The sequence below is a fragment of the Heliangelus exortis genome, unplaced genomic scaffold (assembly GCF_036169615.1).
Source record: "Heliangelus exortis unplaced genomic scaffold, bHelExo1.hap1 Scaffold_88, whole genome shotgun sequence".
Taxonomy (NCBI): Eukaryota; Metazoa; Chordata; class Aves; order Apodiformes; family Trochilidae; genus Heliangelus; species Heliangelus exortis.
In genome coordinates, this window is record NW_027286004.1 from 1,076 (window position 1) to 28,064 (window position 26,989).

At 53.3% G+C, this 26,989-nt stretch overlaps 1 protein-coding gene across 1 annotated transcript; it reads left to right on the forward strand.

The window, feature by feature from the left end:
• Window positions 1-3,727: 3,727 nt before the first annotated feature.
• On the forward strand, window positions 3,728-22,865 carry LMNA (lamin A/C). Its single transcript, XM_071732820.1, is given in 15 exon segments — window positions 3,728-4,124; window positions 16,512-16,668; window positions 16,783-16,839; window positions 16,841-16,889; window positions 16,892-16,908; window positions 17,495-17,665; window positions 18,550-18,894; window positions 18,896-18,987; window positions 19,839-20,046; window positions 20,185-20,292; window positions 20,513-20,632; window positions 20,733-20,837; window positions 21,409-21,625; window positions 21,628-21,662; window positions 22,654-22,865. Coding segments are annotated over 15 exon segments (2,064 nt in total). The 5' UTR covers window positions 3,728-3,774; the 3' UTR covers window positions 22,687-22,865.
• The last annotated feature ends 4,124 nt before the right edge of the window (window positions 22,866-26,989 follow it).

A 26,989-nucleotide genomic window follows, 5' to 3' on the forward strand; every position in this document is an offset into this window, starting at 1 on the left:
TATATTGTACAGCTATATAATATATAATATACAAAATATAATTTATAATATTTAATATTTATTTTATCCATATGTACATATATTAATATATTAATAGATATATTAATTATTATCTACATTTAATGAGAATATATCACCAGATCTATTAATACCTATAAATTCCCTATATTCTCTTGATCCTCTAATTAAGCCCTCCCTGGCCAGAACCCCCCCGGCCCAAATTTTGGGGATCTGTGGAGGGAGGGGCAGAGCCTGTGACCCTTGCTTGGGATTTTCAGCTCTTGCCCAAGCAGCTCCCTTTGCCTTTTTCTCACCTTTCCCCCATTCCATGGGATGCTCAGGAGCCTGGAAACCTCCGGAAGTCCCTCCCGAAGTTTTGGGATTTTTTTTAATTTTTTTTTTATTATTTTACTTTATTTATTTTATTTATTTATTTTATTTTATTTATTTTTATTTTTATTTTGTTTATTTTTATTTATTTTATTTATTTTTCTCCCCGTGGGAGGCGGAGGGAAGGGGGGGGGGGGGGGGGGGGCCTGGACTTTTTTTTTTTTTTTTTAATTATTTTTATTTTTTTCAAAAAAAACCAAACCGAGGAGGAGGGAGGGAACTGTGGGACTCCCACACTGCCCCGCGGGCTGGCAGCTGCCCCGCTCAAACTCCGCCTTCCTCCGCTGAGCTGCGCGGTGCGGGGGTCCCATGGGTGCCCCCCCCCCCCCCTCCTATCCCGGGGTGTCAGGGTCCCCGCTCCATGTCCCCCCCCCCCCTTTTCCCTGGATGCTCTTCCCAGTCCTTTGGAGGTGGGAAACGCTTTGGGGGGGTCCCTAGGGTTGGGGGGGTCCCCAGGGAAGGGTTTAGGGGGGGGGAGAGGGAGGAAAAAAGGGAATTAAGATGTGAAAAAAGGGAATTGAGCTGGAAATGCAAAAAAGGAGGAGCAGGGACAAACCTTGAGTGGGTTCCCCCCCCCCCCCCCCCCCAGCACCCACGGGTTCCTTTGGGATTTGGGGGTGCAAAAAGGTTGGGGGGACCCCAAAATCCCCCTATTCCTGTCCCAGTTCCGGCCCAGTTTGCTGTTGTTGCTTTTTGAAAGTTGGAGCCTGGGGTTTCGCTGCTGTTTTTGTGTGTGTGTGTCCCCTTTCCCTGGATGCTCTTCCATTCCTTTGGAGGTGGAAACGCTTTGGGGGGGTCCCCAGGATTGGGGTGCGTCGTCCCCCCCCTCCCCAGGGAAGGGTTTGGAGGGGGGAGAGGGAGGAAAAAAGGAATTGAGCTGGAAATGCAAAAAAGGAGAAGGAAAAAGGAGGAGCAGGGACAAACCCTGAGTGGATTCCTCCCCCCCCCAGCAATCTCTGGGAATTGGGGGTGCAAAAAGGTTGGGGGGACCCCAAGCCCCTCCTATTCCAGTGCCAGCAAGGCTGCTCCCCCCCCCTCCGCCCCGTCCCAGTTCCTCCCAATTCCGGCCCAGTTTGCTGTTGTTGCTTTTTGAATGTTGGAGCCTGGGGTTTCGTTGCCGTTTTTGTCCCCACCCCTCGCCAGTCTGGGGGGGGGGGGGGGGGACGGACGACAAGGGGGGGGTGACTCATTGGCTTAATCACCTTAATTAATCCCGCGCTGCCACGCGGGGCTGTGTTTCCCTCTGTTACTCCCGTTGCTGCGTGACTCATCCCCGCTCCCACTCGGGTTCTGCTCCGCCCTTGGGGGGGGGGGAGGGGAATCCGGTTCAGCTTTTTGGGACTTCAATGGCACCGAACCCCCCCCTAACTCTTTCCCCTCCGCCTTTCCGCAGGGCACGGTCGGGGGGGGGGGGTTCCTTAGGGTGGGTGCCCCCCCCCCCCCCCCCCCCCCATCTCCCTTTGATTCAGAGCCCGGGTTGGCAGGGAGGGGGAGGCAAGGGAGGAAGATGGACCCCCCCCCATTATTGCGACCCCCCCCCCCCATAATTGCCACCCCTCCCTCATTATTGCCACCCCCCACCCATCATTGCCACCCCCCACCCATCATTGTCCCCAGAACTTGGGGTGCACCCCAGGGGTCCCGCACCCAGGGGACAGCAGAAACCCCCCCCCCATAATTGCCCCCCCCTCATCATTGCCACCCCCTCCCCATCATTGCCACCCCCACATCATTGCCCTCCCTCATCATTGCCCCCCCATAACTGCCCCCCCCCTCATCATTGCACTCCCCATCTTTGCCCCCCCCCATCATTGCCCCCCCGTCTCCATCATTGCCACCCCCCCCCCCCCCCATCATTGTCCCCAGAACTTGGGGTGCACCCCAGGGGTCCCGCACCCAGGGGACACCAGAAACCCCGCCCCCATAATTGCCCCCCCCTCATCATTGCCACCCCTCCCCCATCATTGCACCCCCAATCTTTGCCCCCCCCATCCCCATCATTGCCACCCCCCCCATAATTCCCCCATAATTGCCACCCCATCGTTGCCACCCCCTCCCCATCATTGCCCCTCCCATCATTGCCCCCTCCCTCCCACCATTGCCCCCCCCATAGTTATCCCCTCCCCCATATCTGTCCCCCCCCCCTCCCCTAAAATTGCCCCCCAATTATTGCCACCCCCCCCCCCCCAGCTGGTCCTGGCTCAGCTTTTGGAATTCCAAACTTTGCTTCTCCATCCCATTCCCAGTTTTCCCACTCCCGGGCAAGACGGATGCAGCACCCCGGGGGGGGACACGCAGGGACAAAACTTGAGGAGGGGGCAGCCCCCCCCCCAAAAAAAAAACAGCACTGGGGGTGCCGGGAAGGCTGTGGCATCACCCCACATCGGGAACTGGGAGGACTGGAAATGCCTCAAGCTAGGAACTGGAGATACTGGGAGAATGGGTAAGAGAGCTGGGGGGGGACTGGGACTGACTGGTGGCACAGGGAAGGGTGCTGGGGGGGCAGGGGGACAGGAGTGTGTGTCCCCCCCAGGGCTTGGGGGTTTTGGGGTGTCCTGGGCTCCCTCTTCATGTCCCCAGAACTTGGGGTGCACCCCACGGGTCCTGCACCCAGGGGACACCAGAAACCCCCCAACCCCCCAGGGGGTGCACAGGGGGGGCTCTGGGGGGGCCTGGGGAGGGGGTGTTTATATGGGGTCACCCAAGGGGGGGGGGGGGGTGTGTTTGTAGGGGGGTCAGGGGTGCTTGTAAGGGGCAGGGGGTGTTTATAGGGGGGTCACCCAGGGGAGGGCAGGGGGGTGTTTGTAGGGTGTCACCCAGGGGGTCAGGGGTGTTTATAGCGTGCAGGAGGTGCCTATAGGGGTCACCCAAGGGGAGGGCAGGGGGGTGTTTGTAGGGGGTCACCCAAGGGAGAGCATGAGGTGTTATAGGGTGTCACCCAGGGCATCAGGGGGTGTTTATAGGGGGTCAGGGGTGTTTGTAAGGGGTCACCCAGGGGAGTGTTTGTAGGGTGTCACCCAGGGGGTGTTTATAGGGTGCCGGGGGTGTTTGTAGGGGGTCACCCAGGGGAGGGCTCGTTTGTAGGGGATCACCCTAAGGGGCTGCGCTCCTTCCCCACTCCCTTTTTCCTAGGGATGCCTTCTGGGAGTGCTGGATGCCAGGCTGGGAGTGCTGGAATCGCTTTGGCTGTGTCTCCACCCCGGTTCTGACTCCACCTTCCTCGCCGGCTCCTCCTCCTCCTCCTCCTCCTCCTCCTCCTCCTGTTCTGCCCAGTTTGGGGCCAGGATATAAATCAGGCGGGCAAGGCAGAGAGGAGCCGGGGTGGGACACGGAGTTGTGTGCGATTCGTAGCCTCTCTCCTTCTCCTCCATTCCCGGGATTCCCATGGCGACTCCTTCCCAGAAAAGGAGCACCCGCGGGGGGGCTTCGGGGACCCCCTTGTCCCCGACCCGCATCACCCGGTTGCAGGAAAAAGAGGATTTGCAGGAGCTCAACGATCGCTTGGCCGTCTACATCGATAAAGTCAGGTCCTTGGAGTTGGAAAACGCGGGATTGAGGCTCCGGATCACGGAATCCGAGGAAGTGGTGAGCAGGGAAGTGTCGGGAATCAAAGCCGCTTACGAGTCGGAGCTGGCGGATGCCAGGAAAACCTTGGATTCGGTGGCCAAGGAAAGAGCTAGGCTGCAGCTGGAGCTCAGCAAAGTCCGGGAAGAGCACAAGGAGCTGAAAGCTCGGTGAGTGGCACCCCACAATCCCCCCTTTATTCCCGGGAATGGTTGGAGCTGGAGGAGGAAAAAAAGGGGGGGAATGATGAGCATGGGATGGGCATTGGCGTCATGGCTGGCAGGGAGCCGGGAAGGAGGAAAAAGGGACCTGGAGGAGGAAGGGAAAGGCAAAACCCGTGATCCAGCTGGGACAGGAGTGTCCCTGGAGGGAACCGGGAGAGGAGGGAAGCTCTCCCGGCATTCCCACTCTCCCTCCAAGCGCCATCTTTGGCCGGGATGCCCTTGGCCAGGGGGGTGGGGGGGGGAAAATTTGGGAGAAGAGCAGTGACAGCTGGAGAGGCTGAGCAGAGGTTCCTCGGATCCTGGGGAGGGTCTGGAGAGGCTGAGCAGAGGTTCCTCGGATCCTGGAGAGGATCTGTGGGATGAGGGGCACCAGGGCTTGGCTGGCGGCCGCTCCGCATGTGTCATCCCGGAGTTATTCCCAAAGGAGGAGGAAGCAGTGCCAGGCAGCTGGCTCCCTCCTGCCCCCAGATCCCTCCTGCTCCTCCTATTTTTTTCCTCCCCTGCCTTTGGCACCTCTTAAAGAACCTGCTCCTGGTTCCTTTGCTTCGCTTTAACCCTCCCTGTGCCGAGCCCTTCCCACTCGCCCTCTCCCTCCGCATCCCTTTTCCCATCACCGATGTTTTTCCAGCTCTTCTTCCAGCCTCAAATCCCCCCCTTCCCAAATTCCCACTTCCCAGGTGGATATTTTTGTCCCCTCCCCTCCTCGGGGCTCTGGGCGATGCCCAAGGCAGGTTCCTTGGGTTCATTCCAGTCTCACAGCCTTGGTTTTCCCTCCTGGAATCCGGGAAGGAGCCAGGGGGTCCCTTGGGGAAGGACCAGGGGGTCCCTTGGGGAAGGAGCCAGGGGGTGTCTTGGTGTCCCCCCCTTGCCATGGGGGTGGGGAATGATGGAACAACCCCTTCTCCCTCCATTTCATCCCCTCGGATTTTGAAGCCGTCCCAAACGAGGCTAAAATTAACTTCCTGGAAAGATTCCATAAATATTCACCCCACTGGGAAGGGGGGGGGGGAGGTTGGAGCCTTTTCCAGCTGTCCCTAAAAGCCAGGGGCTGTTTTATATTTAGCTTTCTCTTTCCTTTTCCATGGCTCCATCCCTGATCCTAAGGATCTGGAAAGAGACAAGGAGCTGAGCTCTGGAAAGAAGGAAAAAAATTTTTTTTTTTTTTTTTTGGGGTGGTTTGGTTGGTTTTTTTGTTTTTTTGTTTTTTTTTTCTTGCTACCTTGTGCAAACCCAGAGCTATCTTGGCCACAATCTTTTCGAGGGCTGGAAAAAATGCCCGGCGTGCAGGCTGTGGGCTGAGCTCAGAGCTGGCTCTGCCAAAAAAAAAAACAAAACAAAAAAAAACCACCAAAAAAAAAAAAACCAAAAAAAAAAACAAAACCAAAAAACCCATCTCTTGGAGGTTTTTGCCTCTGATGGGTTTGTGCACAGATCCCCCCCCAAAAAAGTGGCTCCTGAAGAGCATCTCTGGATTTGGAGTAAGGGGTTGTTTTTTTTTTTTTTCGGGGGAGGGTTGAATGCTGCTTTTTTTGGAAAAAGGGGCAGAGAGTGGGGGTTTCTCCCGGAGAAAAGTCTTTGGAGTTATCTCTGAGTCATGGTTTCTGAGTGGGGGAAAAGCTGGGGCTGCTCATTCCTTCCTCTGGCGTGGCCCTGCTGCCTCGGGCGGGGGTGTTGGGGCCACTTCCCCACCCCCAAAATCCTTGCAAGGACCTTTTTGTGGGGCCAGAGCTGCTCCTGAGCCTTGGCCAGGGTGCCCAGAATTTTTTGGGTGGGAGGGGGATGAGGCAGGAGCCAGCCCGAGGCCCCCTCCCCATCATTAGTATTATTATGATGACTATTTATTTTTTTTTCATTCAATCTATTCAATTTCCTTTTTTTTTCCTTCTAGTTAATTTTTCTATTTTATTATTTATTTATTTATTATTTTATATTATTATCTTATGATATTTCTATAGATATTTCTATAGATATTTCTAGATATATATAGAGTATTTCTAGATATATATAGAGTATTTCTAGATATATATAGTATTTCTAGATATATATAGTATTTCTAGATATATATAGTGTTTCTAGATATATATATTTCTAGATATATATTTATATATATTTCTAGAGATATATATTTCTAGATATATATTTATATATATTTCTAGAGATATATATTTCTAGTTATATATTTCTAGATATATATATTTATATATATATATATTTCTATTTTATTCTATTATCCTATTTTATTCCCATTATTTTTTTTCCTGTTCCTTTTTTATTTTCCTATTCAATTTCCTTTAGTTTCTCCTTTTTCCCTAAACCCCCAAGTCTTTTTCCTTTTTTATTCCCCCCTTTTCTCACCCCCTGGCTGGAAACTGGGGGGGTGAGGAGGAGGAGGAGGAGGGGAAAAAATAAAACCACCCAACTTTTCACCTAAAATTCCGAGCTGGTGGGGGGGAGGTGGGGAAGGAACTGAGCTCCGGGTGGTTTCATTTTTGGGGTTCTGAAGCCTTTTCTGGGTTGATAAAAAAATCCCCAGCCCCCCAGCTCACCCCCTGGGTATCTCCAGCCAGGCAGGAGCCTCCGGGACCTCCTTATCGGGGCCCCCAGCATCACCCCAGACACGGGGTTGTCACCCCAAGGGTGTTGTCTGCTTGTCCCTTTGTGCTGGGACACAAAAAAAAAAAAAAGGGGCTAAGGGGCAAAATGCCAAAAAGGGGTTGGATCCACCCAAAAGAGGCTGGAAGTCAAGGGGGGGGGAACTGGGAGTGTGAACTGGAAACCAGTTGCACCAGTTCCCCGCTGGTGCAAGAGGTGGAGGAAAAGGTTGAGAGGTGGAAGGCAGCAAATTTCCCACTATTTCTCTTTTTTTCTGGATTTTTTTTCTGCTCCACGGGTGCTGGTTCTGGAGGACTTGGTGTCCCAGCTCCTTGCTCCAAGGGGGTGTTGGTTGGAACCCTGGACAAGGAACCCAACCCCCCCCCCCCCCAGCGTGTTTTGGGTTTTTTTTTTTTACTGTCAGGAAACCCTGAGAAGAGGAAAAAAAAACCCAATTTGACAACTGGTGTGTGCAGAGAGGAGGGAGATTGTTGTCTTGCTTGTGGTGATAAAAAGATTGCAGAGGGAGGAGAGCAGGAGGCCCTGCAAAAATTGCTTGAAATGGCACCATCCCCCCCAAAAAACCCCAAAAAAAACCCAAACCAGGCCCTCACGTGGTTTTAATTCACTGAAAATTTTCGCTCTGTCTTCATTGCCAAAAATCTCCTTCCAAAATCAAGACCCAAGCTCCAGATGCTCCTTTTATCCCAGTTCTGCCCCAAAAGGGGTGGGGAGAGCCTGGTCCTGCCTGAATCTCCCTGTCCCCCCCAAAAAAGTGGGGTTGGGTGCTCAGCATCCCAATCCTGCCCATCACCCCTTCCCCATTCCCCCTTTTCTTCCCCCATCCCCCTTTTTTTTACCCATTCTCCCCTTTTTTCCCCCCATGCCCCTTTTTTCCCCCCATGCCCCTTTTTTTTCCCCATCCTGGGCTCACCTATAACTTTGCAGGAAGGAGCAGGGAACCAAGAACCATTTCCAAGAAAAGAAAAGGGAGAAAAAAAACCCAAAAAAACCCCAAAACCCCCAACCAACCAAAAAATTAAAGAAAACCCCCAAACCACGGGGTGAGGGCAAAAAAAAATGAAATAAAAAAAAGTGGAACCTTAAGCAACTTTCCCTGCCCCAGGGCTGGGTGCTGCCTGAAACATTTTTGCAGGAAAACCTTCCCGGGGCTGATTCCCTTTTCCTTCTGCTCCCAAAGTTTCCAGGGAAGGGAAGGGTTTGGTTTCCAGGAGTTTTTTGCCCTTTTGGAGCTGACAAAGAGGAGTTTGTGAGGCTGGGGAATGCTCTGGGGGTGGATGGGGAGCAGAGGGACACATGGCTCCCAGTGCTCTGCACGGATTTCTTTTCCCAAGTTTTTTTTTGGGGGGGAATGCTGATGGGATCCAAGTTGTGTTTTTTTTTGGGAATGCTGATGGGATCCATGGCAAAAGTTTCTTTCCTGAGCTTTTCAGTGCCTCCCTGCAGGTGTCTGTGCAAACATCCACTTTTTTTTTTTTTTTTTTTCCCACCATTCCCCCTTTTTTTTTTAATTTTTTTTCTCAGGACCTCAAGGAAAGGAAAAGGCTCCAACATTCCCATTTTCTGGCTTTTCACTCGTTTGCTGGAGCTCCCATAACTTTCCAGAGGGGGAAAGGCAATCCCATTGCCTTCAACAGTTTTCATCCCAGGATCCATCCTGGCAAATTGGGATGGTGGAGGGAAGGTATTTTCCTGTCCTATCCCAGCTGCTTTCCAGCTCTGAATCCCATGAATTCCTCATCGCAGAGCCCAGGGTGGGGCTCCCCAGAGCTGCTCCCAGCTCCGTATTTTGCTGAATTTGTGCCCTTTGGGAAGGCAGTTTCCTTCCCAGCTGCTGGCTGGGAGTCTCCAAAGCTTTTTTTTTTTTTTTCTTTCCCTCTCTGGGAGTCACCAAAACTTTTTTTTTTTTTTTTTTCCCTGTATGGGAGTCACCAAAGCTCTTTTTTCCAGGTGTCCCCATCCCTCTCCCTTCTCCAGGTGTCCCCATCCTGCCCTCTTTTCCATCTTTTTTGCTCACCCTGTTCCCCTGGATCCCTCTGGATCCTCTGGGACAGGCTCCACAGATTCCCAAACGGAACCCAGAGCAGGATCTCAGGGCTGGGTGCCACCTGCCTCCCTTCTCCACCCCATTGGGGTGAAGAATCCCAATTTCCATGGGAATTCAGTCCCAATGGGAATCTGAACAACTTGGAAGGGGTTGGCTCTGTCCCCAGGTGCCACTTGTTCCTGGAGCAAGGGATTTTTGGGGTTTTTATGACTCAGAGCTGGGGTTTTATTATTCCTAAACTCTTCCTGAATAAAATCCCAATAAATTGGCTCCCGGGCAGAGGAATTCAGAGCTGGAGGGGGAAAGGGATGGAGCAGGAGCAAGGGGTTGGGATTGGCTTTTTTCCAACCTTTGCTATCAGGAACCTTCTCCTCCAGAGATGCTTCGGAGCCACTCAGAGCCCCAAGGCAAAAATTCCAAAGTTTCAGAAGAGCCCTTGTTGGCTCCATCACCTCTTGGCAAGGGAGACGATTCCCAAAGCTGGAATGGTGCAAATCCCAAATTCAGGAGGGGTAAAGTCCAGGGCCACACAAACACCCCCCTGGCTGATGGGGGAACTTTGTCCCCTCCTGTTGTCCCACCCCCTGGCTCGAAAGCTGGGGAAGCAGGAAGAAAAATTCCCCAGCTGGGAGGAAAATCCCAACTGCAGGAACCTCCTGGGGAGGGGAATGGGGTTTGGAGAATCTGGAAAAGAGGGATCCTAACCCTGGTTTGGGCTCTGTTCCAGGGATTTCATTAAGCAGCTTCCCCCCCCTCTTTTGGTTCAGCTCAATTCCCAGATCCCAGGCTGGGGATTGTGGAAAAATTGGGATGCAGCAGGAGGAGGAGAGGAGGGAGGTGTTGGAGCTGATCCAAGGGAGATCCTGGAGATGCTGGGAGGGGTTGGAGCAGCTCTGGAGGCTGGGAGAGAGAATTGGGGGTGTTGAGGGTGGAGAAAAAGAGAAGGAAAAGGAAAAGGAGGAGAAGGAGAAGGAGGAGAAGGAGAAGGAAAAGGAAAAGGACAAAGTTCTGGGGAGACCTCAGAGCACCTCCCAGTGGCTGAAGGGGCTCCAGGAAAGCTGGGGAGGGACTTGGGACAAGGGCCTGGAGGGATGGGAGGAGAGGGAATGGCTTTGAACTGGAAGAGGGGAGATGGAGAGGAGAAACTGGGGAGAAATTGTTTGGGGTGAGGGTGCTGAGCCCCAGGTTGCCCCCAGAAGCTGTGGCTGCCCCATCCCTGGAATTGTTGGGGGTTTGGATGGGGTTTGGAGCCCCCTGGGCTGGGATGAGGGATCTGGGATGGGATGAGGGGGTCTCAAAGGTGACTTCAGATCCCAACTGGGCTGGGATTCTGCTTCCAGTGCCAGAAGCTGCCAGCCTGGGGCTGTGGGGCTGTGGCAACGGGGACACCAAAACCTCTGCGAGAGGTGCAGTTTGCAGGGAAAATTCCCTTTTCCAGGGATTCCAGAGCCACAGCCTTCCCTTTGGAGTAATGCTGATTTCCCACAGCACCCACCTTAATTTTGGGTGGGCAGAGGGGTCCCAGGAGCATCCTCCCGCACCTCCTCTCTGTCTCCCTGCCAATTTTTTTTTTTTTTTTTCCCATTTTCCTTCCCTTTATCCCTATCCTGGAACCTCCCTGGGCACAGGGGGTGACTTGGGACAGGGACTGAAGGTGACAGCAGTGCCAACCCCCCCAGTGTGGGCAAACAAACCTTGGGGCAGTGTCAACACCTCGCCTGCTTTTATCTGGGATAGCAAAGTTTTTTTGGGTTTTCTTTTTTTTTCCCAGGAAGATAAAGCCAAGAATCCCTTTTTGTTTGTTTCTGAAGGAAATTTTGCTGGCTGGGATATTTTTTCCCTTCCCTGGAATTAGGGAAAAATGGGCTGAGGGGCTGGTGATGGAAAGGGAAAAGGAGACCTTGGTCTTGCTCCCTTTTTGGGGTCCTCTCCATCTTTTCCCCTTTTGGGGTCCTCTCCATCTTTTCCCCATTTTGAGTTCCATCTTTTTCTCTGGAAGCCCCAGGATCCCCCAGAATCCCCTCGGGGTCTGCAGAGACAAAAATCCCTGGATTTGGGATTTTTTTTTTCCATGGAGACAAACTCTTTGGATAAATCAGGTTTTAACTGGTGGCACTTTGCACATAATCCCAGCCTGGAGCTCCGAGCCTTCTGCTTATTCCAGGATTTTGGTGGCAAAGGGAATCCAGAGGGAAATTATCCCTTTCTTTGGGTTTTTTTCCTTGTCTTTAGGGTCCTCAGGCACAGGGAAGCTTCCAGGAGCCTTTTGCATTTTCCCACATCCTGCACCCTGGAAAGACTCGAGGGTGGCAGCCAGAATCCTACAGGGAATTTCTTGGAGCCAGATTTAGGGAGCTGCTTTAACATCAGCCTGGCTGGAGCTTGAGTTAAGGCTTGGATTCCAAGTTCTGCAATGGGTTGGTTTTTTGTTTTTTTCCAACCACAACCATTTGCTAATTCTCAGATTTATTCCCAGAAAAAACCCAGCAGGGGCAGAAGCCCCATCCCACCCATTCCCCCAGCACTTCCCAAATGGGAAGCAGCCAATCCCTTTTTTTTTTTCCAGCTCTTAAAACCCCTTTTTTCCACCTCTTAAAACCCTTTTTTTATTTTTTTTTCCAGCTTTTCAACCCTTTCTGCTGATACCATCCCCCCCCCCTTTTCTCTCCTGTTGCCAGGGAGGACTCAGCCCCAACAACCACGTCACTTGGTGACTTGGGATTTCCATTTGGAGTTGGGATGAGTCACCTTGGCATGACAAAAAGGGACAGGGCCACCCCCCCAGCCAGCACAGCCTCTTCCATGGCTTCTTTCTTTTTTTTTTTTTTTGGCTTGTTTCCAGCTTTTTTTAATCTTTTTTTAATCAGGAGCAGAGGGCCGGGCAATCGCTCCACGCTGGACTTGTGGGGTTTGCTCCATCTGATCCAGAGGGAAAATCCCCAAAGGCTCCCTAGGGAGTAGTTCTAGGGGATTCCTGGGGGGTTTCTGTTGGGATCAGGTCCAGTTGCACCCAAAGCTCCCAGGGAGATGGGGTTGGTGGAAGGAAAGGAATGCCAGGAAGCTTTTGGGAAGCATCCCTGTAAAATGCCCCTTGCTGATTCCCAAAGCCTTTGGCTTTCAGATCCTTTGGGAAAAGGCAGATCCCAGCTCCAGGAGGGCCAAGACCCATCCTTTGGAGCATCTCCAAATGTTCCTCTTGGAACCCAGAGTGCCAGGAGCCAAGCTGGCACTGGGCAGAGGCTTTGGCACAGCTGATTCCAGAGGGTGGGAGCTATTTCCATCCATCCTTGGAAACCTCCAGCCCTGGCATCCCTCCCCCCATTCCAGGCTTTCCCTTGGCAGGGGTTGGTGCCTGACAGGATGCTCCGTGCAGATGTTGTCCTTGCCATGCATTATCCTGGTTATTTCCAGCTCTTTTGCTAGGAGACAGACTCCTGTTTATCCCGGGGATTTGGCAGAGTTGGAACGGGAGGGATGAGTCAGGAGCTGGGAGAAGCTGCTCTGCCACATTCCCATTGCCCCACTGTGGAGTTTTTTCCCAAGATTGTCTTCCCTCCTGCTTTCCCTCTGGGGCCCTGCTCATTGGCATGGGGGGAATAATCCCTGGGATGAGTGATCCCTGGAATGGGGGAATAATCCCTGAGATGAGGGGAGTGATCTCTGGAATAGGGGAACAATCCCTGAGATGGGGGAACAATCCCTGGGATGGGGGAACAATCCCTGGGATGGGGGAACAATCCCTGGGATGGAGGAATAATCCCTGGGATGGGGGGAGTGATCCCTGAATACGGGAATGATCCCTGGGATGGGAGAACAATCCCTGGAATGGAGAAATAATCCCTAATATGCAGGGAGTGATCCGTGGAATGGGGCAATGATCCCTGGGATGGGGAAAGTGGTCCCTGGAATAGGGGAAGGATCCCTGGGATGGAGCAGTGCAAAGGAAGAAGCCCCAGGAGGAGAAAGGAGAAGGAAAAAGAGAAGGAGAAGGAAAAAGAGAAGGAGAAGGAAAAAGAGAAGGAGAAGGAAAAAGAGAAGGAGAAGGAAAAAGAGAAGGAGAAGGAAAAAGAGAAGGAGAAGGAAAAAGAGAAGGAGAAGGAAAAAGAGGAGGAGAAGGAGAAGGAAAAGGAGGAGAAGGAGAAGGAGAAGGAGAAGGTTCTGGGGAGACCTTGGAGCATTTTCCAGTGGCTGAAGGGGCTCCAGGAAAGCTGGGGAGGGACTTGGGACAAGGGCCTGGAGGGATGGGAGGAGAGGGAATGGCTTTGAACTGGAAGAGGGGAGATGGAGAGGAGAAACTGGGGAGAATTCTTTGGGGTGAGGGTGCTGAGCCCCAGGTTGCCCCCAGAAGCTGTGGCTGCCCCATCCCTGGAATTGTTGGAGGTTTGGATGGGGTTTGGAGCCCCCTGGGATTGGATGAGGGGTCCCTTGAGGTCCCTTCCAACCCATTCCATGATTTCATGGCATCCTTGGGTGTTTTCCAGCTGTGCCAAAAGATTTGGGGTTGGGGCAGCTCCTGTGGGGTGGGATTTGGAGGCAGAAGGGGGATCACCCCAGTTTTTCCCCCGTCCCATTGGTCCCATTCCAGGAGTGTGAAGGAGAACCCAAAGGGTGTTTCCTAAAATCCATCTGGTTGGGCTTTGGAAAAGGCTTTGCCCAAAGGTTTTCTCTCTGCCAGGTTTTTGGGATGGGATTTTTTGGGATAGCACCCTGAGCCCTGGGTGCAGCTTTGCCACCTCCTCTGGGTGTGGAGTTCAGGCAGAGCAGATCCAACTTTCCACGAATATTTGGATTTTCTGGCAGCTCAGCTGTAATTTTCTTTTTTTTTTTCCCTCCCTTCCTGCTTTTAAAAGCTAAAAATAAAACGTCTGGAGGCCCCTTTTTCCCTCCATCTTTTTTTTCTTTCGAGACATTTGTTTCTGAAGACTTTTGGTGCCTCTGTTGTATTTGGGGTTTTTTTTTCCTTTTTTCCTTTTTTTTTCCTTTTTTTTTCCTTTTTTTTCCTTTTTTTTTCCTTTTTTTTCCTTTTTTTCCTTTTTTTTCCTTTTTTTTCCTTTTTTTTTTCCTTTTTTTTTTCTTTTTTTTTTTCCTTTTTTTTTCCTTTTTTTTTTTTCCTTTTTTTTTCCTTTTTTTTTTCCTTTTTTTTTCCTTTTTTTTTTTCCTTTTTTTTTCCTTTTTTTCATTTTTATTTTCCTTTTTATTTTCCTTTTTTTTTTCCTTTTATTTTCCTTTTTTTTCCCTTTTATTTTCCCTTTTATTTTCCCTTTTATTTTCCTTTTTATTTTCCTTTTTATTTTCCTTTTTATTTTCCTTTTTATTTTCCTTTTTTTTTTCCTTTTTTTTTTTCCTTTTTTTTTTTCCTTTTTTTTTTTCCTTTTTTTTTCCTTTTTTTTCCTTTTTTTTTTCCTTTTTTTTTCCTTTTTTTTCCTTTTTTTTTTTCCTTTTTTTTTTCCTTTTTTTTTTTCCTTTTTTTTTTCCTTTTTTTTTCCTTTTTACTTTCCTTTTTTTTCCTTTTTTCCCCCCCCTCTTTTTTTCCCCCCCCCTTTTTACCCCTTTTTTTTTTTGCTGAGCCCCCAGCCCTTTGAGATGGATCTCTGCTTTGAGAGGAGGATTTGGGATCTTCTAGGCTGTAGCAGGCAGGATGGGGAGAGGAGGAAAAACCTCCTGGGAGGAGGAGGAGGAGGAGAAGGAGGAGCAGGAAAGTCCCTTTCTGTCCCCGTGCACTTGATGCAGCTGCCATCCAAATTTTATTTTTAGCCCAACGCCAGCTGGAGCCCAGGAGGCTGCAGGGAATTAAAGCAGATATCCATGGAGTGACAAAGGGAAAAGCCAGGAATGGTGGGGACTGGGGGGGTCCCCAGCATGGGGGAGGGGACCCTAAAATCTCTGGGTGCTGCCACTTTTTTTGGGGGGGGTTTGAGGGGTGGATGCTCTGGGGACAAAGGGGGGGATAGGATGGGATCCAGCTCATCCCTGTCCTGGCTGGAAAATTCTTTGGCAAGTCATTCTGCTCCTGTCCCTTATCCTCCACGCTGGGATCCCATAGGGGATCCCTGGGGAATTTTAAGGGAAAAGGTCCTCGAGTCCTTGGGGTTTGCCATGGGGATTTTTGAAGTCTTTGGTTAAGGGCTGGGACCTTCCAGGAGAGGGAGAAGGAGGAAAAGAGGGAGAAAAAGAAGGAGAAAGAGGTAGAGGAGAGGAGAAGGAGAAAGAAGGAGAAGGGAGGAGAAAAAGAGAGAAGGAGAGGAGAAGGAGGAGAAAAAAGGAGAAAAAGAAGAAGGAGAAAAAAGGAGAAAAAAAAAAAGGAGAAGGAGAAAGGAGAAGGAGGAGAAAAAGGAGAAGGAGAGGGAGAAGGAGGAGGAAAAAGGAGAAAAAGAAGGAGAAGGAAGGGGAGGAGAAGGAGGAAGAGGAGGAGGAGGAGGAGAAGGAGAAAGGAGGAGAAAAAGGAGAAGGAGAAGGAGGAAAAGAGGAAGAAAAAGGAGCACCCATGGGTGGGGTGGCCCCGAGTGGCATCTCTGGATGGGGGGGGAGGTCCCAGCATGGAGCAGCTTGGGCACCACCAGCACCCTGTGGGTGTCACCCACCCCACGTGTCACCCACCTCACTTTTCACCCACCCCACCCGGTGACACTCGTGCCTGTGGCTCCACAGTGACCCCTGGTGGGTGTGGGTGTCCCTGGGTGTCACCCCATGTCAGTCACGACCCTGTCAGTCGGGCCGCAGGTCACACACCCTGCCCTTCCCAGTCCCTCCAGTCCCATCCTCTCCGGAGCACTGGATCTTCCTGACCATTCTGGGGTTGTTGGGGACCAGGTGTGCTCGGAGCCATGGAAATCATGGAATGGCTTTGGCTTGGAAAAGCCCTTCCAGAGCATCCAAACTCCATGGCCCTCAGCACCACAGCTCCAGGGCTTGGGAACCTTTCCAGGGCTTGGGATTCCACCTCTGGGAGATCCCTTTCCAGGGAGAAATTATTCCTAATATCCAGCCTCACCTCCCCTGGCATTCCTCTTGTCCCATCCCTTGTTCCTTGGGAGCAGAGCCCAACCCCCCCTGGCTCCAACCAGAGCCAGAAGGTCTCCCCTCAGCATCCTCTGCTCCAGATCCCAGATCCCAAATCCCTCAGATGCTCCTCACAACTTCTCCAGACCCTTTTCCATATTCTCCAAACCTTTTCCTTGCTCTCCAGACCCTTTTCCATGCTCTCCAGATCTTCTCCATGGTCTCCAAACCTTCTCCATATTCTCCAAACCTTCTCCACATTCTCCATCCCCTTCTCCTTGCTCTCCATTCCCTTTCCCAGCTCCATTCCCTTCTCTGGACATTTTCCATCCCCTCAATCTCCTTCTGCTCCCGAGGGGCCCAGACCCCATCCCCGGATTTGAGCTGTGACCTCCCCACACCCAGCCCAGGGGACAATCCCTGCCCTGCTCCTCCTTGGCCCCAGCCAGGATGCTGGTGGCCACCTTGGCCACCCACTGAGCTCACCCAACCCCTTCCAGCTCCTTTTTCCCAGCTGGAAAACCGGATCCTTTCCTTGGGAAGGGGGAGGTGACCCAAGTGCAGGACGTGTCCCCTTGTCCTGGGGGGACCCTCAGACACCCGACCTTGGCCCCTGGGGGAGCTGCAATGTCCTTTCCTGCCTCTCATCCCTGTGCCATTCCTCGGTTTTCCAGGAATGCCAAGAAGGAAGGGGACCTCCTGACAGCCCAGGCACGCCTCAAGGATGTGGAAGCTCTGCTGAATTCCAAGGAAGCTGCTCTGTCCACAGCCCTGAGCGAGAAGAGGAACTTGGAGACAGAAGCGAGGGACCTGAGGGGACAAGTGGCCAAGGTGAGAGGTGGCATCTGTGTCCCCAAGCAGGAAAAAAAAACCAAAAAAACCTTCAGTTGGGTCCCCAGGTGTTGCTGGAGGATCCTGGTGATGTTCCTACCCCATTCCTTGCAGCTGGAAAGTGCCTTAAATGAAGCCAAGAAGCAGCTGCAGGATGAGATGCTGCGGAGGGGTGGATGCTGAGAATCGTCTGCAGACCCTGAAGGAGGAGCTGGAATTCCAGAAAATATCTACAGTGAGGTGAGCCAGGGGGCTGGCTTGGAATTTCACCTCCCATCTCTTGGATCTTCATCCCACAGGATGAATGGGGAGAGCCAAGGAGGAGGGGAGACTCCATCGCCAGAGATGAGAGGGGGGAAAAAAAAAGGGATCTTAAAGAGTTATCCAAAAAAAAAAAAAAAAATAAATGGATGCTGGGGATGGGATTGGGGCAAAATTCCTGTGAGGAAGGGGAGAAGAGGAGGCTCAGGGGAGACCTCATCACTCTTCCCAATTCCCTGGAAGGAGGTTGGAGCCAGGATGGGATTGGGATCTATCGGTCAGACAAGAGGCCTCTGCCAGGGGAGGGTTAGGTTGGGAATTAGGAAGGAATTCTTGCCAGGGAAGGGGATCAGGCATTGGAGGGGGTGGATTCTCCATCCCTGGAGATGAGAGCCTCCAAAAAGGCTCATCTTAAAAAAAAAAAAAAGGGATTGGATGTGCTGGGAATCGCGGGGTGGGATGGGGGGAAGGGATCAAGGGCCTGGAGTGGATGATCCCAGGGGTCCTTTCCAAGGGATTTTGGGTTTCTGGGATAATGTCCCCTCCCTCCTGTCCCTGTTCCCAGGAGCTGCGTGAGAACCAAACGTCGGCACGAGACCCTTTGGTGGAGATTGACAACGGGAGGCAGAGGGAATTCGAGAGCAAACTCTCAGAAGCTCTCCAGGAGCTGCGGAGCCAACACGAGGCTCAGATCCGACTTTACAAAGAGGAACTGGAAAAAACCTACGGGGCGAAGGTGAGAAGGGAGAGAACATCCCTAAAGGTGCTGAGGGAGGGGAGAGGGAGGAGGAGAGGGGGAGAGGAGGAGGAGGAGAAAAGGAGGAGAGGAGGAGGAGGAGGAGAGGAGGAGGAGAAAGGAGGAGGAGGAGGAGGAGGAGAAAGGAGGAGGAGAAAGGAGGAGGAGGAGGAGGAGGAGAAAGGAGGAGGAGAAAGGAGGAGGAGGAGGAGGAGGAGAAAGGAGGAGGAGAAGGAGGAGGAGAAGGAGGAGGAGAAGGAGGAGGAGAAGGAGGAGGAGAAGGAGGAGGAGGAGGAGAAGGAGGAGGAGGAGGAGAAAGGAGGAGGAGGAGGAGGAGAAAGGAGGAGGAGGAGGAGGGGAGGAGAAAGGAGGAGGAGGAGGAGGAGGAGAAAGGAGGAGGAGGAGAGGGAGGAGGAGAGGGAGGAGGAGAAGGAGGAGGAGAAGGAGGAGGAGAAGGAGAAAGAGGAGGAGGAGAAGGAGAAAGAGGAGGAGGAGAAGGAGAAAGAGGAGGAGGAGAAGGAAGAGGAGGAGAAGGGAGGCAGAGAAAGGAGAAAGGAGAAGGAGGAGACATCAGTTTGGGCTGAGCTGCTGCCAGGTGGGAAAACTCAGCCTCCAAAACTCCTCAGCTTCCAAAACTCAGCTTCCAATGTGTCCTGTCAGGAGGAGGAGGCTCTGGAATCCCGGATGGCATTTTTGTCCTCTGAGTCATGAAAGGAGTGGGGATGGAGAGGAGTGGGGATGGAAAGGAGTGAGGATGCAGCAGTGCTGGACCCTGGTGTGTGTGTCCCCCCCCAAAAAAAAAGGTTAATGGAGGGTGGGGGGGCTTGGAACAAGATCCACCCATCTCCTGCTCAATTTTTGGGGGTTGTTTTTGGTCTTTCCAGCTGGAGAATGCCAAGCAATCAGCCGAGAGGAACAGCAACATGGTGGGTGCTGCCCACGAGGAGCTGCAGCAAACCCGGATCCGCATCGACAACCTCTCCTCCGAGGTCAGCCAGCTGCAGAAAACAGGTGAGAAAAACCCACCCCAAAGCTTTCCTAGGGATGGATCCCTCTCCATCCCAAAGGGAGACATCCTCCCCTGTCTTTTCCCCACTCAGTTGGCTGCCAAGGAGGCGAAACTCCACGACCTGGAAGACATCCTGGCCAGGGAGAGGGAAAGCAACCGGAGGCTGCTCTCGGACAAGGAGAGGGAGATGGCTGAGATGAGGGCAAGGATGCAGCAGCAAGCTGGATGAGTACCAGGAGCTCCTGGATATCAAGTTGGCCTTGGATATGGAGATCAATGCCTATAGGAAGCTCCTGGAGGGAGAGGAGGAGAGGTGAGCCCGGGGAGATGGAGCTGATGGGTGGGGGTGGCTTGGAAATGAGGGAATTAAGGTGAATAAGTGATGCTCTTTGTTAATCCTGATTAAAAAAAAAAGAGAGGGAATTAGGGAGAGAGGGTGATGGGTTGGGAATGAAACCATCCTGACCCCGCCCATCCCAGGATCTCCTCTCCTCCATTTCCCTTTCTCTTTTCCCACCCAGTTATCCCTGAGTTTATCCCTTTCATGGAACAGGAATGAGAAAGAGGGAAAATGACTCAATCTCTATAAATATGCAGGAAAATTGATCCCATGTTCCTCTCCCCAATCACTCTCAGGTCACCTGGGAAAGTCCAGGCTGGAATTCTGGGAGCAGTTGGGAGCTGGAGGCAGGAACACAGGGATTTAGGCTGGCAGGGAGCAGGAGCACAGGCAGAGGAAGGGATGGAATCCTCCCAGGATGCTGAAGGAAACAGAGAGAGGGGAAGAAGGGGAAGCAGGAAAAAGGGTTTGACCCTGGTGATCCCTGAAATTTATCCTGAGGATGAGGTGGATGGGATGGAATCCTCTGTTGGGTCAAGTCTGGTCATTTATTTTGGCTGTTCCTCCCAAAGGAGGGTTCCAGGTGGGACTTTTTGCTCCTTCTGGAGGCAAAATGTTCCCCAGTGTCCTGGCTCTGCAATCCCAGTCTCCAGCTGGAATTCAAACATGGAATTATCAGTCCTAGGAGCAGCACTGAGAAACTTGTTCCTTGCACCTAGAGATTGAGCTGCAAGCAAAAACACAAGACAGAAAAATCCCTTTTATCCTGCCCAACCCATCCCCAGGATCTCCCCTCCTCCATCTCCATCTCTTTTCCCACCCAGGCTGAGGTTATCCCCGAGTCCTTCTTCCCACAAAGGGGGATCCCGGAGCCACTTGGCTTCCACCCCAGGATCTTCCAAGAAGAGGAAGAGAGAGGACACCGAGGGTCGGACCAGTTTCTCCCACCATGCCAGGACCAGTGGCCGTGTTGGGGTGGAAGAAGTGGACCTGGAAGGACGATTCGTCCGGCTCCGGAATAAATCCAACGAGGTTTGGGGGGGTCTGGGGGGAGGAAGGGGTCACCCCATAGGCTGGAAGTGACCCCAAAGCACAGGGGAGAAAACAGAGGATTTTTGATGGAGAAAACAGAGGATTTGAGGTTTTGCTGGTGTTTTTTTTCTCCCCCAGGACCAGGCAATGGGCAACTGGCAGATCAAGAGGCAGAACGGGGATGACCCCCCCATCACCTATCGCTTCCCCCCCAAATTCACCCTCAAGGCTGGCCAGGTGGTCACGGTGAGTCAAAAAGCCTCAAATCCTGCCAGGATCCTCTGATCCCACTCTTTTCCCTGCCATCCTTCAGAGGAAAGCAAAACCCTAAGGAAGCTTTGGGGGATTCGGCGCTGGGTTCCCGCGCACCCAATTTTAATTTTTTTTTTTTTTTTTTTTTTTTTTTTGGAAACAGACCTAAAACTTCTCTCTTTTTTTTTTGTTTTCTTTTATTTTTTCTCCTTAGATCTGGGCCTCGGGGGCGGGAGCCACCCACAGCCCCCCCAGCAACGTGGTGTGGAAAGCCCAAAGCAGTTGGGGCTCTGGGGACAGCCTCAGGACTGCCCTGATCAACTCCAACGGGGAGGTGAGAGCACCCCCAGGATAGCACCACATGGGTGGGGGGGGGGAGTTGGGGACCCACAGCCACCCAACCCCTCCCCAAATTCCTTTCTTGTCCCCCTCAGGAAGTGGCCATGAGGAAACTGGTCCGTACTGTGATCATCAATGATGAGGATGAGGATGAGGATGATGAGGAAGGGGGGATGCATCACCACCACCACCATCACCATGTGGGTGCCACGCTGGGAGTTGTAGGGTGATACAGGGTGGGGGTTTTTTGTCACAGGGTCCTGTCTTGGGCTCAGCATCACTCGTGTTGCCATGGAAACAACCATGGAGAAGCCCAAGGGACCCAAGTTGAAATTAGGGAAGGAGGAAGGAGTTAGGAAATTGGGAAGGCAAGAGAGGAGGGGAAATTTTTTGGGGTGAGGGTGCTGAGCCCCTGGTTGGCCCCAGAAGCTGTGGCTGCCCCATCCCTGGGATGGATGGATGGATGGGATGGATTGATGGGATGGAGGGAGGGATGGATGGATGGATGAAGGGATGGATGGGATGGAGGGATGGGATGGATGGGATGGATGAAGGGATGGATGGATGGATGGATGGGATGGATGGATGGGATGGATGGATGAAGGGATGGATGGGGGAATGGGTGGAAGGATGGATGGGATGGGATTGATGGGATGAGAGATGGATTGAAGGGATGGATGGGATGGGATGGGATGGGATGGATGAAGGGATGGATGAAGGAATGGGATGGGGTCCTCAAGGTCCTTTTGTCTTCTCCCCTCCCCCCTCCAGGGCAGCTGTGGGGGCCCAGGTGACCCCGGGGAGTACAACCTGCGGTCCCGCACCGTGGTCTGTGGCACCTGTGGGCAACCAGCTGACAAATCTGGCAACCAGAGCACCGGGATCAACACCGTGTCCTCGGCTCCTCCACCTCCAGTGTCACTGTCACCCGCATGCTACCGCAGCATCGGGGACTCTGGCATTGGCCTTGGGGACAGCCTGGTGACCAGGATTACCTCCTGGGGACTTCCAATCCCCGGAGGCAGGTGGGTGCCTTCCAGATCCTGGGAATTCTCTCCTTCTGCTCCCTGTTTCTCCACCCAGCATCAGCACCTGAGGATCCCTCCCCCTCCATCCCTCCCCCTCCATCCCTTTCCCCTCCGTCCCTTTCCCCTCCGTCCCTTTCCCCCTCCGTCCCTTCCCATTCCACCCCTTCCCCTTCCACCCCTTTCCCTTCCACCCTTTCCCTTCCACCCCTTCCCCTTCCACCCCTTCCCCTTCCACCCCTTCCCCTTCCACCCCTTCCCCTTCCACCCCTTCCCCTTCCACCCCTTCCCCTTCCACCCCTTCCCCTCCATCCTCTCCTCCTCTCTTGCCTCGGGCTCCTCCAGGCTTCCAGGAATCTCCTTGGAAGGAGAAAGTGGAGCTGGAGAGGGAGCAGGGAAAGCTCCAGGAGAGCTTGGAGCAACTTCAGTGCCTGAAGGGGCTCCGGAAAACTGGGGGAGGGGACTTGAGGAAAAGGGCCTGGAGAGATGGGATGAGAGGTGATGGTTCCATCCTCCAAGAGGGGAGATGGAGAGGAGGTTTGGGGAGAAATTCCTTGGGGTAAGGAAGAGAAGGAGGAGGAGAAGGAGAAGGAGAAGGTTCTGGGGAGACCTCAGAGCACCTCCCAGTGGCTGAAGGGGCTCCAGGAAAGCTGGGGAGGGACTTGGGACAAGGGCCTGGAGGGATGGGAGGAGAGGGAATGGCTTTGAACTGGAAGAGGGGGAGATGGAGAGGAGAAACTGGGGAGAAATTGTTTGGGGTGAGGGTGCTGAGCCCCAGGTTGCCCCCAGAAGCTGTGGCTGCCCCATCCCTGGAATTGTTGGGGGTTTGGATGGGGTTTGGAGCCCCCTGGGCTGGGGGAGGGGTCAGGGCAGACACAAAACAGGGGCACAGAAATCCTGGGAATCGCTTCCTTCTTCCCGAATATTTGGTGGCATCAAATTTTTTTTTTTTTCCCTTTTTTTTTTTTTTTCTTTTTCTCTCTTTTTACAGGCTCAGGCTGTGCAGAACTGCAGCATCATGTAACTCGGGCACCATTCCTCTTTCCTGACCCTCTTGAGCTGTTTTTTTTTTCCCCAAAGCAAAAGGAATTTTTTCTTTTTTTTCCTAGAAAAACCCAAAGAGATCAAAAACCAAGGTTGGGGTTTTTGTTTTTCTAGAGCAGGAATTTTTTATATATATATATTAAATATGCTTAAAAATGCTTTTTTTTTTTTTGTAAAGAAAAAAAAAAATCTATTTCTATAAAAAAAGCACCAAACCAAAAAAAAAAAAAAAAAAAAAGAGCTTTTCAGCTTTGAAAAAAATTATTTTTTTTTTTAAATTTCAGCCAAAGAACCCTGCAGGAAATTGTCATTTCAGAGCTCTTAAATTCCATCTTTTTTGCCAAAGTTTTTTCTATAAGCCTGGGAGAACCCAAACTCTCCCCACCACAGAGCCTTAGAAACCCTTTTTCTGGGAGGTTTTTTTTGGGGGGGGGGTGTGGTTTGGTTTGGATCCAAACCCCAAATTCCCTTTTTTTTTTTTTTCCCCTCCTCATTTTTCAATTATTTTTTGGGGGGGGGGGCTCCCAGCATCTTGCAGGTGATGCCCAACTCTCCGTGGGGTCCTTTGGGTGCTCCCCCCCTTCCCAACCCTTTTCCCACTCCCCTTGGACTTCACTGGCCCTCCTGGGCACTTTTTGCCTTTTTTTGTGATTTTTTTAAAAATTTTTTTTCCTTAAATCAACCGAATTGTGCCTTCACCAGGGGGGTGATCCCAGGATCCAGAGATGAAGGAGAGGAAGTGGGACCCCCCCCAGGAGCTTCATCCCAGTGGATGATGGGTTCAGCCCCCCCTTTCCCACCCAATTTTAGGGCCAATCCCATGGGATTGAGCTCAGGGTTTTGGGGCTTTTTGGGCCCTCAATGCCCGGAAGGGAAAGGGAGGATTTTGGGTTGAAAAGGGGGATTTTGTTGTTTTTTTTTTTTTTTTTTTTTTTGGGAGGGGGGAGCAGCTCCCTTCTCTCCACCCAACCATTAATGGAAATTTCAGGGTTTTTTTTGGGGTTTTTTTACCTGGCTGGAGGAGCACCCCCCAAAGCAGAGGGGGGGGTTTCCCAGCAGGAATTCCCTGCTCCTGTGGGGTTATGTATCCGTGCTTGCCAAGCTTTTTTCCTATATTTCCTTCCAGCATCAATACATGGAATTTTCCCACCCTGGTGTCCTTGCTGTCCCTCAGGGGGGAGGATTTTGGGGGGGGGGGGGAGATGGACAGATGGACAAGGAGTTTTCCTGCACCCCATCTTGGAGATCAGAACCCTTTGGGAATTTGGGATCCAATTGGAATGGGGATGCTGCAGGTCCAGGACTCTCCAGGATCCCCAGAAAAATGGAATTTAGGGAAAGGGGCTCCAAGATTCTCCCCTTTCTTTTTTTTTTTTTTTTGGGGGGGGGGAAGATGGAGTTTTGCTGCACCCCATCTTGGAGCTCAGAACCCTTTGGGAATTTGGGGAGTGGGATCCAACAGGAATGGGGATGCTGGACACCCCAGGATTCCCAGAAAAATGGAATATAAGGAAGGGGAGCTCTGAGATTCTCCCCTTTCTTTCCTTGAGGGTTTTTTTTGGGGGGGGACATGGGACAAGGAGTTTTCCTGCACCCCTTCTTGGAGCTCAGCATCCTTTGGGAATTTAGGGAATGGGATCCAATGGGAATGGGGATCCTGGACACCCCAGGATTCCCAGAAAAATGGAATTTAGGGAAAGGGGCTCCAAGATTCTCCCCTTTCCCTGAGGGTTGGTTTTTTGTTGGTTTTTTTTTTTTGGGCGGGGGGCACATGGGGCTTTCCTGCACCCCTTCTTGGAGCTCAGCATCCTTTGGGAATTTAGGGAATGGGATCCAATGGGAATGGGGATGCTGCAGGTCCAGGACTCCCAGAAAAATGGAAGTGAGGGAACCTCCCAAGATTCTCCCTTTTTACCTGAAGGCTTCTTTTTTTTGGGGGGGGGGGCTCAGTTATTCCCTGGGTGGGAAGCTCAGGATTGGTGTGGGGGTTGTCCCTCAGCCCCCCCAAAGTGTCCCCTCCCCCCCTAAGGTGTCCCCTCCCCGCCTAAGGTGTCCCCCCCCTCCAAGCTCCGTACCAGGCACCGCAGGAGCCGTCGGGGCCAGGAGGGACCCGGAAAGCCGGGATCCTAATCGGCTTTTCCCGGCCATGCCAGGGATCAGGGATCCGGGATCGCGGGTGGGAGGCAGGAGAACGCGGTAGGTACCAGGGGACCCCCCCCCCCCCCCCTCTCCTTAGGGTGCCCCCCCAAACCCTTAGGGTCCCCCGCCCCACCCCGGGGCTCAGATTGCCCCAAATTTGCGTGAATTTTTGGGGTTTTTTTTGGGTTTTCTGGGGTCGGGTGGGGACTCGGCAAAGTTTGGGGACAGGGGACACGTTGGCTCCGGTGCCCCCACCCCCTTTTCCTCTGTCCCCTTTGCGGTGTCACCTCCTGGAGAAGGTGGCAGGGACAGGGGGACACAGCTCTGTCCCCTCCGTGTCACCTCCCGGAGAAGGGGACAGGGGACACGGGGCCACCCACAGCTCTGTCCCCTCGGTGTCACCCTGAGGGGGGATCCCAGCCTGAAATTCCCCCCACCCCCAAAATCAGGAGATTCTGCCCCAAAACGGAGGGCTGGGAGGTGACCCCACTGCCAGCCCCGGAGGGGAAATGTCCCTGATGTCCCCACGGGGTCCCAGCACCGTGGGCTCTGCTCTTGGCCCGTGGGGACCCCGTGGGGACCCATGGGGACCCCCTGTGACCCGTGGGGACCCATAGGGACCCCCTGTGACGTGTGGGGACCCCGTGGGGTTCTGGGGGGTCCCCATGAGCCCCTGCTTGGGCCCCACCAAGCCCCTGCGTGCCCGGGGGGATTAGGGTCACCCCCCCACCCCACACCCCGGGTTAATCCCAAAGAGGGGGTTGGGGGGGTGGGGTTGAGGTGTCAGCTCCTGCCAAATGCCACCCCCAAGTGTCATACCTGAGGGGACACTCAGAGGTCACCCAGGGGTGAAGATCCGGGGGTGCAGGGATGGGGATGGGGGTGCAGATCCAGGGGTTCAATCAAGGGGTGCAAGGATGGGGGTGTAGATCCAGGGGTTCAGATCTAGGGGTTCAGTCCAGGGGTGCAGGATGGGGGTGCAGATTCCGGGGTGCAGATCCCGGGGTGCAGGGTTGGGGGTTCAGATCCAGGGGTGCAGGATGGGGGTGCAGGATGGGGGTGCAGATTCCGGGGTGCAGGGTTGGGGGTTCAGATCCAGGGGTGCAGGATGGGGGTGCAGACTCCAGGGTGCAGATCCCGGGGTGCAGATTCAGGGGTGCAGGGATGGGGATGGGGGTGCAGATCCAGGGGTGCAGATCCAGGGGTGAAGATCCAGGGGTGCAAGATGGGGGAGCAGATTCTGGGGTGCAGATCCAGGGGTGCAGATCCAGGGGTGCAGGGATGGGGGTGAAGATCCAGGGGTGCAAGATGGGGGAGCAGATTCCGGGGTGCAGATCCAGGGGTTCAGTCCAGGGGTGCAGGATGGGGATGGGGTTCAGATCCAGGGGTTCAGATCCAGAGGTTCAGATCCAGGGGTTCAAACCAGGGCTCCAGATCCCGGGGTGCAGATCCAGGGGTGAAGTGATGGGGGTGAAGATCCAGGGGTTCAGATCCAGAGATGCAGATCCCGGGGTTCAGTGCAGCCTCGGGGGTTCAGGGAGACCCCGCAAAGAGAAAAGATGGGGTGCAGAGAGACGATGTCTTATTTTTTTAGGGGGGAAAGGACAGCGCTGGGTGGCTGTGGGTGCGGGGGGGGGGGGGGGTCCTCTTGTCCCCATCTTCGGGGACAGGGAGGGGAAGGGCGCGTCCATGCGCGGGGTGCGGGGCTGCGCGGGGTTTTCCGCTCTCCCCACGCCCCCCCACCCCCCCCCGCGTAGATCTGGGCCTTGCGGGGTGTCCGTCTGTGGAGGGGTTCTGTCTGACTGTCTGTCCGACTGTCTGTCTGACTGTCCGGCCCTGGGGGGGGTGAGGTAAGCCGTAACCATGGCAACGGGAGCGGGATGCGGGGGATGCTCCCGCCGCGCTGCCACCGCTCGGTACCGGCGGAACCGGGAACCGAGCCCGGCAAGAGGTGGTGGGGAGGGGGGGGAGGGGGGGTTGGGGGGAGATGCTGGAGGTGGGGATGGCTGAGGGTTCCGCCCCCCCGAAGCAGAGCTGGGGAGGGAAGGGGTGGGATGGGCTTTGGGGACCCCTGCGCAGCTCCGGAGGTGACAAAGGGACAGAGGCCACATCCTCAGGGATGGCCTCGAGTCCTGCTCTGCCCA